The sequence below is a fragment of the Sesamum indicum genome, linkage group LG3 (assembly GCF_000512975.1).
Source record: "Sesamum indicum cultivar Zhongzhi No. 13 linkage group LG3, S_indicum_v1.0, whole genome shotgun sequence".
In the NCBI taxonomy this organism is placed as follows: Eukaryota; Viridiplantae; Streptophyta; class Magnoliopsida; order Lamiales; family Pedaliaceae; genus Sesamum; species Sesamum indicum.
This window is the reverse complement of record NC_026147.1, coordinates 12,910,453-12,923,179: the sequence shown is the minus strand read 5'-3', so window position 1 is coordinate 12,923,179 and position 12,727 is coordinate 12,910,453. Positions and strand designations below refer to the sequence as shown.

Genomic DNA, 12,727 nt, shown 5'->3' with positions numbered 1-12,727 from the left:
AAATACAAATAAACCTCACAAATTCCATCTTTTAACTAATTTCGAGGATCTATTTTTGAACGGAAACAAATTTTAAGAATACCAGATACAATTTTTCGAACCACAGAGAGTCCCCGTGTATTTACACTACACCTCATGATAGATGGGGTAATCATCCCTTTACACTTTCTTTATTTCATCCGAATATCTTTAAAAACTAAAAAGACAAAAGATCATAAGTATTGAACTAAGTAGCATAGTCGTAAACGAGAAGTTTGAGTAACTTATACGTCTAAAAACACGTCATTAAGAATTTGGGTTCTTTAAAAACCTTATAAGCCACTCAAACTTTTTATTCACAATCGATACAGTACGTGTGGCTGCATCATCAAGTAGAAAACAAAAAAGATAAGTAGGGGAGATAGAAAAGAAAGAAAGTAGAGGGTGAAGGTGATGGTAGTGGAGATATGGTGTGTAAAATATCCGAGTTTGAAGAGCATTAGTTTGTTTCCTATTTGTAATGCAGCCAACACATGCGATTCCATCCTACAGTTTTACAACATCTAGTGCGTGGGTCTGCCCCTTTTCCCCACTTGCAAATTCTTCAACCCTATTATTTATTATATGATAAATAAATTCTTTTTTTTTTAATACTCACTTATCCAATACAGACTCACTCTCAAAGTTGGAACACCAGCCATTTCAAAAGAAAATTTTGTGCTTGAACCATTGGTGGGCTGTCCCCCCTGGGGATTTTATGAAATTTTGTGTTCTTGATCAAGGGAACTGATAAGGAGACAGTGAGATTATGATTTTTGAATTAGGGTTGATGATGAGTGAGGATAAACAGAGCCCCACCCTGGATCTGCAACATCTAGTGCACCAGCCTCTGCTCCATTTGCCCACTTATTATAATAATAAATTAAATATTTATTTATAACTATGCAATGTATGTATATATATATATAGCAGAACAATGGTTGATCAAAATTAAGTCGGATACTAATTTCTGGTGATTTTGAATTTTTTAATTGTCAAGAAAAAAATTTATTGATTAAAAACATCATTTACTTAAATATATTAAATATTTACGTTTTGTATTTATATAAAATCTTATCTCCAGGATTATAAATAAATTAAATAAATAATTATAACTATGCAATGTATGTATATATATATATAGCAGAACAATGGTTGATCAAAATTAAGTCGGATACTAATTTCTGGTGATTTTGAATTTTTTAATTGTCAAGAAAAAAATTTATTGATTAAAAACATCATTTACTTAAATATATTAAATATTTACGTTTTGTATTTATATAAAATCTTATCTCCAGGATTATAATTGAATTTTTTAATTGGCAAGAAAAAACTTATTGGTTAGAAATATTATATATTTTAAATATCTTAAATATTTATTTTATTTTTATCCAAAATTTTATTTCTAATATTATAACAAAATTTAAATTATAAATAAAACATCACCTATTGTAAGTATTTCGAATATTTTCTATTTTAAATGTCTTAAATATTTATTTTGTACTTATCACACAGGCCAACAATTCCCACCCCAATAATTACGACGAGAGTCATTATTGGCACACAGATGAACAAAACTTGAGATTTAAGAATCAGTAAAAATTATGGATCACGGTTAGTACTACATGAGGTCTTCCTACATGATCTGTATGCTCATCCCTACATCATGTTACAACCACAACAATAATAATGACATCACCTTTCCAGTCCCAAGCCTAGTAACCAATGAATGGACGAACGTGTAGCGATCCGCCAAAAATACCTTTGCCTTATTTCCGGTAACGTGCTTGGGGACACGTCCGGTATCTCAGCTCCTGTGGGTGTTGCACAATAATCCAGCGATCCGGCTAAAAGACTCCAAAAAACGTGGCGATTGCAAAAACTAAGAATAAAGCTCCTCCAATATATCCGACCTGATTCAAGAACGATTGTTAGAATCACAGAGAAAGCGCATCACAATTTCTTCCACGAAGGGCTCTTATAGTTGTTTTAATTTACCAGCTTTTCAGAAATGTATTTGGAAAGAAATGCGCCTCCGAGTATAGCGATAGACGTTGCAAGCAGGTGGCCCACGATAGCTCCACTTGCAACCCCCCATGGGGACTGTAGAACAGAACCAGGTAAAAGTTTTCATAATAGCTCAAATATGTGAAGAAGAGAACGGCTAAATTTCTTGCCAAGATGTGCAGAGGCTTGTACGTACCTGTGCTGCACCCAGAGCTATTGTAGCCAGCATTGATCGGTCTCCCCATTCCTAAAAGCAAATAGTGAAAGGTAAATGCAGTGTTCCTTCTCCATAACAGCAGTAGACAGAGAAATAAGATGGCAAAAAAGAACAAGTGAAATGGCAAATCATAAAGAAAAAGACGAGTAAAAGAATAACTTAAGCTTAGAGCAAAAGCCCAACATCGTTGGACTATGGAGCGTAACCCTTCCCAACAATTTTATCCAGCTTTCCTGGATCGAAAACACTATGATTGGATGTAGGAGGAATTCATTTCCGACTTAAATAAATGTTTAAGACCTTGCATTTGCATTTTCTTATCTTATTTCTCATGCGAGATATTTTTGTTTCCAATTCCGAACATGGATCTTCTCCAAAGACATCCACAATCCAAGAATGTGTACAAATGCTTATGTTGTTCGCCTTAAAGCCAACAAGCAGGACATTTCTGGCAATAGTTTTACTATGTGGCGACCATGATCCCCTGTCCTCATACTATTCCAAACTCAATAATAACATAGACTTCAGATATTGCTATATAAGTTATCTCATTATTAAATAAAAAAAAAGGGTTATCTGATTCACCTAACTTTTGGGTTAAACAGAAACACGTTCTTTCAAGTATTGGACAGTTTCAAGATTTTTACACGTTTTGACAAGTATTTCCAAAATAAAGGTCCAAGTGTAGTTCAAGTACTTACGCCCTCAATCAACAAGAACTGCCAGATTTCAACAGAGTTATGCAATGTCAACGAGGATTGAGCAATGTCGGTCTGCAAGACTGACATTTGACAATTGCCGAGGGCAATAACTGGATAATGAACTGAACATGACAAATGCTAATACTTGTGATTAGAATAGTACTACTGCATTCATTGTCTAATGGTTAGAAAGAGTTATTTGAGTTAGTTTCAACTCAAATTACTTAAGCACGAATTAGTATCTCCAATGCAATATTAAAGAAGAGACATCCTTGGAATTTTAATTATCATTTCCACTGAAATAGAAGAAAATGCTTACAGCAAAAAATACAAGGCTGAATGACTTCCAGAGAACTTCGAGGGGATTGGAAAGCCGTTTCGACACCTGTGAGAGCATAGATGGTGAAAAAAACACAATACTGTATGCAGACAACAAAATCTCGTTTAGAGTAAGAGAGACTGACAAGAGTATATAGAGCATAAAAAAAAGCCTCGAAACTATTTAGAATACACAAAAAGAAATCTCGTAAATAGAAGAACTATCCATGAGAAGGTGATGAGAAGATTACCTTTTCCTTCACAAGCTCTTCAGCTTCAACAAATTCATCAGATTCCTGGTTGCCCTGTTCACCAGTTTTAGCTGCTGTTGATGGAAGATCCCATGCGTCTTTAATGGATTTAAGACCAAAGAACATCAAAAGGGTTACAGCTGCATATTCCCCAATTGGCAAGGCTGTCCATAGCAAACTATCAGAAACCTTGTCTCAAGAAGAAAAAGCTGACATTCAATGAGAATTGACGGCAAGAACTTCTACTTACTTGTTTGAAATTGAGAAGGAACAGAATGAAATATCAGACCAATTACAACAGACAAAATAGTCATAAGCGAAAGCGCACCCATTGATCCCAGAAGCACCTTCACATAGGTAACAACAGTAAGAGCACGATCTCCACTTTGCTTATATCAGAATAACGCGGAGAATGTTACTTTGTTGACGATAAGTTGCATATTTCAACCGAACATCTAAAGGAACAGCTAAAACATGTGAACACAAAATAATAACTCAAAAGCACCTATATGCATGCGAGCATGTACAACTTGGGAGGAGTGTTCCAAATCATTGCGATTGCTTGCCTAAGGGTGAATACGGAACACTTAAAATAGCAGTTAACTAGTCGGCGATTGAAGACTCGAGTCGGCCCCTCATCCCCAAGCCATTACCTCACAAATATGTTGAGCTCCAGAAAATCATCCATCATCTACTATTTTCAACAACCATTCATCATTAACCAGGGTTAATCAATGCGCAATTAACGCCTTTCTATTTTCAATTTCCAGTTTTAAAGCAACTACTAGACCAAATCTGGGACAGTCAGCAGTGCATCCACTTTTCATCTTCAAGTAATTTATATCTGAATACATACTAGACCAAATTTGGGACAATCAGCAGTGCATCCACTTGCCATCTTCGAGTAGTTTATATCTCAATACAAACTAAGATGAATCATAAACAACTGTAATAAACTTAGCTATAGCATTGAAGCTATATGCTACTATATGTATATATGAACTGTGAGGGCATTCATGACAGACAATTCAATGAGTAAACAACTTTTATGTATCAGAGAATGAGGATGAAGGAGTTGCTCGGCATGTAAAACATAACATGAAGCAGTGAATTTTGAGAAAGAAGAGCACTGATAAGAAGCATCCAGAAAGCACTACAGACAAATACAGTGGCAACTACACCAAAAATATAAGACGAATGTAAAATGGCACATGAGAGAACGAGAGAGCCCCTTCCTCTCTTTTCTTGTTGTGGGTGGGTGGGGAGTGCAGTTGTTGGTGTCTCTGAGCAACCAACTTGAGTGACTCTTGCAAGATCTCTTGCAAAGGTAATGATTATCATTTGAATCTTCATGTGATATAGCTATTTTCATCAAGTTTCACATCAGCAGCAGTATCTGAATGACGTAGATTGCCATAGTGTTCTTCAGGGAATTTTCCTAGAGTCTTTGGATCTACTTTTGACATGATATTTAGCATTGGTTTGACCAACCTGACATCAAATTTATGCGTGGCACGTTCTTGTTTCTTGTTTTGATTGGTGACTTTATTTCTTTGGCACATCAGTGGATTTCTAGTTTGCACACTGAGTCACTTTGCCATTATTAGCCATACCACATATATTTTATACACAAACTGAGTGATCATCTCCTATAGTCGACCACATTATTAAAGGCCTATCGTACCTCAGGAGCATTACTTTCATCAGGTTAAGAATCCACGGGTTGTAACAGAAACAACCACGAAATGTAAACATTCACCCAGATTAAGAAAAAGTTGCTCTCTGCCTGCCCAGGATTCCAGAGCCAATTTCCTGATTACCTTTGTAATATAAGTTTGAGCTATAGGCATAGAAGCATGAAATATGTGAAAAGCGAAGCTCTCATAAGATCAATAACCAAAAGCATCTCAGACACATCTGAGACTCAACTTGAATCCTATGGATATGTGAATTAAGTGAAAAAGACAAAACATACATTAGCAGAGGCAGAAACCTGGAGAAAAGCGCGGATATGTGAATTAAGTGAAAAAGACAAAACATACATTAGCAGAAGCAGAAACCTGGAGAAAACCGCACACATGGATATTGGATTGAGATTCATACCAGCACTTTCTCATATTGCATGGCCAAGAGTGCGGCAATGAAGAAAGTCTGTTAAATCAAAGGAGAATTTTAGCCAAATTTAAAGCTGAGCAAGATTATCCCTCTTAAACAAAAATCTAAATATAATAAACTAATCAAATAGAGCCCAGCAGTTACTAACAGTAAGATGGATAAAGATAATAGGTTACGTTACATGCAAGCATTTACTCACAAATATATGTTGACACACAGGTTGAGTAGTCAGATGCTTCAAAGCATGATATACCAGTCAACAGGCAACAAAAACAAGTTTTAATTGGACACTCAGGAAAATATAGAGATGTAGTCCTAGCAGACATCCAACACAAAAAATTTTCATATGTAAAGGAGTGATAATGTCCCGTCTTGCTTTACAGAAAAGCACAGCTTATTAAGTGACGAAGATACAAACCAACATAGACATATCTCAATTTGGAAAATTCTGAAGTGTGGATTAACTTCTTATGACTTAATTCTAGTTAAAAGTAATTAGGGATTATGCACTTGTAGGCAGGGAAATGAGGATGATAGGAACGTGCTTAATGTTATATACACGCCACCTGTAAATGCAAAGCAGCTATATCGGAAATATTTTACCTTGTCTCCGATTTCAGAAACAAATATCAAAGAGAATGCAGCAGTAAAGCCTGATTTTGCAAGCGCCGGCAAGAGTGATGATGGTCCTTTTGTGAAGACGACCAGTAAAAATACCAAAGCACAAGTGCACAGCACAAGTGATATAGAGAGAGGATAAGGGATTCGACCAGGAGATGGTTCGCTGCCACTACCATAACAAATTAATATTAGTTAGGACAGGGTCCAAAGCTTCTAATTGTTCCATCTGCAGCAAGATTATGAATACAAGAGACAATCCCTTCACATGCTTAATAGAAGACATGCACATTAGTATCTAAAGATTCTAAAATTATTTCTTCTAAATTTTACATTTGTACCTGAAATAAATCTCAAATTAATTTCATGGAACTTGTTTATAATTGGTTCTTACAGTGAATGCTCTCTTCTTTTTTCTCTACTTTCCTTTTTTCTATTTTTAGGTTGGGTTGGGAGTGTAGTGGAGGTGAGACTTCATACACAAAAATTGAGAACAAGGATTGGTAAATGAAATGTCTTGTTTATCTTCTCCATATATTGGTAAACAGAAATTAAAGTTTACTAACATTTTGGATGAAGCATCGCTCTGTTGTCGTCCATCAAGAGAGAAACTTTGATTGTTATGTTCCTCTCTCTCTTCGTAGCCACCAGATCCTGTTCCGACATTTAGTGCATGTGCTCTTATTGTTCTGCTTCCCAAATCCACCTTTGATGCCACCCTGCATCCTACTGTGAAAGTGGAAGTTTACATCATCATTGCTTGAAAGATAAATGAGAACAAAAGGGAAGGTAATCAACAGAACAGAATGGTAACCTATTATTTAGCTTGTTAGCAGTTAGAAAAGAAAAAGATGAGAAAAAAGTAGATATCTATGCCAATAGAGCACCTTCATGACTGAGTCAAATAGAATGTTCATTGAAAAGTATCAAAAAAATCTAAGCATTCAAACATATTGGCTGAAGCTCCAATGGCCTGATATATGGTACATTAGCAAATTTTAGCTCCATGTGTTAATAAATCCTCCCATCGAGACCCAAAATGTGATTATTAAGCATTTGGGTGGGGATGATGAGGAATCTCAACACAAAGGCTTTTGGATGCGCTTCAACCAAACTCGAACCATCAAGTATTGATCCTTATCCTGTTAATTAGTAGTACCAGTTTCTAATAAAGACATTGAAATAGTCAACCAAATTGATGCTGAGAAGTACAAATTCAACTTCTTCCTAGGTTTTTACAGCCCGGACATTCAATATGATTCCGGTGGCAAGGAGCCACTGCTTTAATTTATTCTATAGTTCCAGTAAAGTTCAACTAGTTAGGATGGAATATTATTTACATCAACATCTGTGTATAGGAGATGCAAACATCAACCCCGACATTGATGGCAAGCCCAGGTTGCATTGTTAGAGAGGAAATTATTCCAAGCTAGAGATGTTCGGAGCAGTGACTGAGATCAAACACACAGAGTGATGCTTCAAATGAATCTCACACATGTAATACTGCAACTGACCTCATAGTACCAAAGCCCAGAAAACCAAAACCTCCCTTTAAACAGAAGTAACCGATATATTGAAGTCCTAAACCTGATCCCATTTTAACTCACTCGAAAAACATAAAGCCCAGAATCCAAATTGGGCCGCAAAGAATTTGTTATATACTTCAAGGAAACAGCACAATGGATCGCAAAAGTCAATTTCTATCACTACACTTGAATTTGTACTTCGCCAAAGATAAAAGATTCGATCTTTCTCAGTCCCATTAACTTAACAAAGAACAATCAAGAAACAACACAAGTAAAGCACTCACATGAAGATGAAGATGGTACAAAAGCTCTCCTGGGCACCAAAGGAGAGAAGGGTAGTGAATAAATCAAGGCAGAAATGGGAGGAAGCCTTCTCTTGCTTCCCCTCCTTGATGATACTAACACTTGAGGTCTCTGAAAAGCCAAGACTTGCATTTTTTCCGCTGCAAATAATCTGCTCTGTTACAAAATTCTGAGCTCCATTTCTCCAGAATTCTTTTTGTTTGGTTCGTAGTGAGAACGAAGGAAGAATACCAGAAGCGTGAGCAATGCCGAGAAGCTGATGAGGTGTGAGATCAGATTGTGTGGCCACTTCCTAGTGGGCGTGTGGTGTTGGAAACTTGGAACTATTTGGAGTGTTAGGAAATTTTGGAAAAATTGTATTTTTAGTCCCATAGAATAAAAGTATTGCATTTTTTATCTCATACTTTATAATATTAATATTTTTAGTTTTAAATTATTAAAACACATTTGGATCTGGTCCCATGCACTAATTTTGTGGAATCAAATTTGTTAGATTTTTGGGAACATATTTGTAATATTTTTTTATTTTATGGGACCGAAAATGTTAACCTACAAACTGAGGGATCAAATTGTAACACCCCCTATTTTATGGGAACAAAAAATTATAATTTTTCAAGATTTTTTTATTTAGAGTGAATTGCAATTTGCACCCCTAAACTATGTTCATGCAATACTTTGCCTCCAGTACTGTTACAATTAAAAGAGTATTTGTAATAGTTTCTACTTCTTTATAAGAATAAGTTGTAGAGTAAGTTTTAAGTTTAGTTGTAAAGAAATTCACAAATACCTGAAAATAAAAATAAAAAGTGAAAAAAAAAAATGAAGTTTGATTGTTTGAAAAATAATTCAATATTTACGATTTTATCGATAAGTGATATAAATTGATAGGAGGATACTTATAGACTTACTTAAATCAGTTTCATATAAGCAATGCAAAAACAAAAATAGTAAATTAAAAGTGCTATTTATTTTCAGCAAAAAGCTAGTAAGTACGTATTTTTTAATCATTGCAAGCACATCTAAGAAAATATTTCTAGAAAATAGTTATAACACTTGGGGTTAATTGCACTTAGACCCCTTTTCAAATATAAAATTATTCTTCTCTGCAAAGAAAATTTTGAAATTATATTTACACCCCTTTAAGAATTCTCCGGTTACAACTATACCCTTTTGATTAGGTTTTTAATGTGAAACATAGCTCACAATTTTATTTTATTCTATTTTATTTCTTGATGCAAGAAGATTGAATGGTTTTGACACTCATCGTCACTACAGATAAGAACACATGTAACATATAGAGATATTTACAAATTACTCATCAATACAATCTTCATATCAGTAGAAAGAATCGAACACACCACAATTATCTGATGGAAAACAACCATTCTTATGTCAATTTGTGCTTTTAGCAAAAAAGGATATTTTTTTTTCTTTTTCTTTTTTTTTTTAGTATTTTATCAGTTTGAGCATGCAGATAAATTGTTATTATTTTTAAAAATTTCAAATAAATTTATAAAAATACCAATTAAAAAAATAAAAATAAAGAAAATTAAATGTATAAAAAAAAAATAATGGGAAGTTGAGATGAAAGAGTGGCGTCCAAGCCCATGCATCACATTTGTTCTTATCATATTCCTCTTTTTCTATTATTTCTCAAAAATTTTAATTTTTTCATTTTTGCGCTCTCTGAGCTGCCTCCTTTTCTTCCCATCCCCAAAAAGAGTGCTCAAAGTTTGAAAAAAATGGGGAAAAAACCCTAAACCAGCCGACTCTTCTTTCTCTCTGTAAGTTCGCTTCATTCTTTTTCTCTGTTCTTTGTTAAAATGTACTGAATTGCTTGAAATGTTTGACAGAAAAAGTGATTCTCAAGCATTGCCTTCTCTGAATCGACTGCACTGATTTTTACAGAGATCTGCGGGGAAAACCCCTGAATCCCTGTTCTATATATGTTTGTCTGTTTATGATTTTCTTGTGAAAATGTGGACGTGTGTTTTCTGCTCTAGTTTTATGTCTTGTGTGGTTTCTTGTAGGGTTTGCTATGATGAAACATAGGAGCGGCATTGTGTTATCATGTTGATGTTGTTGGGACTGTAGAATGTACTGAAAAATCTGAACAGAGCTAAGCAGTCAAGACATTGTCAGTGGACTCAATTTCTTGTTGGTTTTTGTTGTTGAAATTGATATGGATGGAAATGGCAGTATAAATTTCAGGAATTGGGGGTTTCTTGAACCGCCAACTGCTGCTCTTAAGAACCATTTGGGCTTGCAGCTGATGTCTTCCATGGCTGAAAAGCCCCTTTTTGGTTGTGGAATTCGTGACCACCACAACACCCACCCGTCATCGGTCATGGCCTCTACTAACGGAGGGCCGTATCATCACCATCGTGTTGGTGGCATTCCCGAGTCCCACATCCCCATGGACTGTTGGATGACCCAAAACAGGGAAAAATACCCAAATTTCTTATCTGGAAATCAAGATCATGGTTATTATCCTCTGAGTTATGGGGTTTCACCAGAGACGTCCTCCAGTCACTCCATCCAAATGCCCCAGCAAATTATTTTGCAGAAAAATGAAGATGTGATCTCTCCAATGGATGAGGTTTGTGAGGAAAGAGATAACGGTAATGGAGGTGGTGCTGATGGGCTTGTTAAGAAGAGAGGTGGGGGTAAAGTCTCAAAGTCACCCCCAAAAGAGAAGAAACCAAGGACTCGAGTGCCTAGGGCTGTACAGAATGAGTCCACCCCTTCTGTCCATCGTGCACGTGCTCCCAAGAAACGCGCTGAAGTTGTGATTAATGGGATGAACATGGATATTTCAGGAATCCCTATACCAGTTTGCTCGTGCACCGGAAATCCACAGCAGTGTTATAGGTGGGGATCCGGTGGTTGGCAATCTGCTTGCTGTACGACTAGCTTGTCGATGTATCCCTTGCCTATGAACACAAAGAGACGTGGAGCAAGGATCGCTGGACGAAAGATGAGCATTGGAGCCTTTAAGAAGGTGTTGGAGAAACTTGTCTCGGAAGGGTATAATTTCTCTAATCCAATTGATCTGAGGAATTACTGGGCCAAACATGGAACTAATAAGTTTGTGACAATCCGATGAATTTATTGGAGGTCTGCAGTTGGCTCCCAGTGCATGCGGCTCAAGTTTTGTGCTGTATATATATATGGACTGGAGTATTCTACATCTCAGGTCATTTCTAACTGCTGAATTTTCAGAAGTGAGTTGTCTTCTAATTAAATTTTGCCTTTTGGACAACCTCGGAGGCGATGTTCTTTAACTTTTCACATTTTTTAGTTCAAGGAAAACATTAATCTTGTCTGGTGACAGGATGTGAAAATGATTTGTTAAGATTAATTTTTCTGAAACTATGGTTCCTTCATTCCTTTCTAAACATGATATCATGTTTAAGACAATAATTAGATCTATATTGTCTTTTTCACTTTCTTTGAATAGAGATACTGTTAGATTCACCTGGTATATTGGATACTCAGCTTGCTTGAAGCAAACTGGTATAAGCATGATGTCTGAAGGTGAAGATTTAACATGCACTACACTCTTGGTGATTTGCTATTGAATGTACAAGGTAAGGTTTCCTAGATTCTATTGGCTCAACAAAGAGGTTATTTGGGTGAGAACATGTTACGAAGAACTTATAAAATGTTGAAAAGTATCAGTAAATTTTCTAAAAAGGAGACTATAAATTCAAGAAATAAGATGGGAGTTTATAAGTTTTTTTTTTTTTTTTAAAGTTAGAAGTTTTAACTTATCTATAAAATTTTAATAAATGCCTTCAATTTTGATCATATTGATTACAAAATTGTAATTGCTAACATCTCAAAGTTTCATAATCTTGTTCTACAGAGCTTATTTTTAAGGGATAATTCATTTCGTTTGGTGTAATTACACGTGGATCCCTTGTGGTTTAAAGTTTTCTTTCGTCTAACAAATAAGTTCATTTGTTAGTTCAGATTCATCAAATGTGCTGATATTAACAAAAAAGTACGAAAAAAATATATATTTACCCCCGACTGATTTATTGTAAATTAATAAATTTTTTTATAATCAAATTACTCTCATATGCCTTCCTTTGTTTAATGCATGTTAGGAGGTATATCGTCACTGTTATAAGGTAAGTTTAGTTGGAAAAAAATTGTTTGACCTACAATAAGCCAATTTATGTTAAATATCAATTTTCATTCATGAATTTGACTAACGAACGATTTATTTGTTAGATTGAAACAAATTTTAGGGGTGCTAGGTGTTATTTATCAAACTACAGTGTGTAGTTATACCAAACTTTAGGTAGGGGTAGTAATATTAATTCCTATTTTTAAAATAAGATTTTACATCTTATAAGTTTTAAAGGTATTTTATATTATGAGATCTATGAGCTTATGTTTGAGTTTATTATTTGTTTTAAATAAGTTTTGCTACACAATCTCTAAGTAGAAGGAATATTTGTGTATCATTAAGGAACCAAAGAGCTAAGGAAGTTGTGAACTGGAGCTCCGCACAAGCGCTTATCCCTCTTTTATCTATCACTTCAACATTGGGGTGTTCAAAATTTGGTAAACTGACCCAACCAAATTGAAATTGAAAATTCAATACATAAAATCCGGTATTCGCTTTTGTTTCGATTTACTGAA

The 12,727-nt window shown here is 35.2% G+C and overlaps 2 protein-coding genes across 2 annotated transcripts; one reads left to right on the top strand and one right to left on the bottom strand.

The window, feature by feature from the left end:
- Positions 1,572 to 8,382, bottom strand: LOC105158201 (protein PAM71-homolog, chloroplastic). The gene is made up of 10 exons (XM_011074861.2): positions 8,056 to 8,382; positions 6,812 to 6,974; positions 6,231 to 6,417; positions 5,616 to 5,663; positions 3,763 to 3,859; positions 3,513 to 3,676; positions 3,263 to 3,328; positions 2,222 to 2,272; positions 2,017 to 2,121; positions 1,572 to 1,931 (listed from the first exon to the last, which is right to left on the bottom strand). The coding sequence occupies exons 1-10, from the start codon at positions 8,204 to 8,206 to the stop codon at positions 1,866 to 1,868; spliced, it is 1,098 nt and encodes a 365-aa protein (XP_011073163.1). The 5' UTR covers positions 8,207 to 8,382; the 3' UTR covers positions 1,572 to 1,865.
- On the top strand, positions 9,708 to 11,678 carry LOC105158200 (protein BASIC PENTACYSTEINE2-like). Its single transcript, XM_011074860.2, has 2 exons — positions 9,708 to 9,858; positions 10,105 to 11,678. The coding sequence occupies exon 2, from the start codon at positions 10,257 to 10,259 to the stop codon at positions 11,178 to 11,180; it is 924 nt and encodes a 307-aa protein (XP_011073162.1). The 5' UTR covers positions 9,708 to 9,858; positions 10,105 to 10,256; the 3' UTR covers positions 11,181 to 11,678.

Coding starts and splice junctions, on each gene's coding strand:
- LOC105158201 (XM_011074861.2), bottom strand. CDS start 8,206: ATGCAAGTCTTGGCTTTTCAGAGACCTCAAGTGTTAGTATCATCAAGG. Junction 6,418..6,811: donor AGCGATGCTTCATCCAAAAT/GTTAGTAAACTT, acceptor TTGTTATGGTAG/TGGCAGCGAACCATCTCCTG. Junction 2,273..3,262: donor TCAGCCTTGTATTTTTTGCT/GTAAGCATTTTC, acceptor ATTTGCTTTTAG/GAATGGGGAGACCGATCAAT.
- LOC105158200 (XM_011074860.2), top strand. CDS start 10,257: ATGGATGGAAATGGCAGTATAAATTTCAGGAATTGGGGGTTTCTTGAA.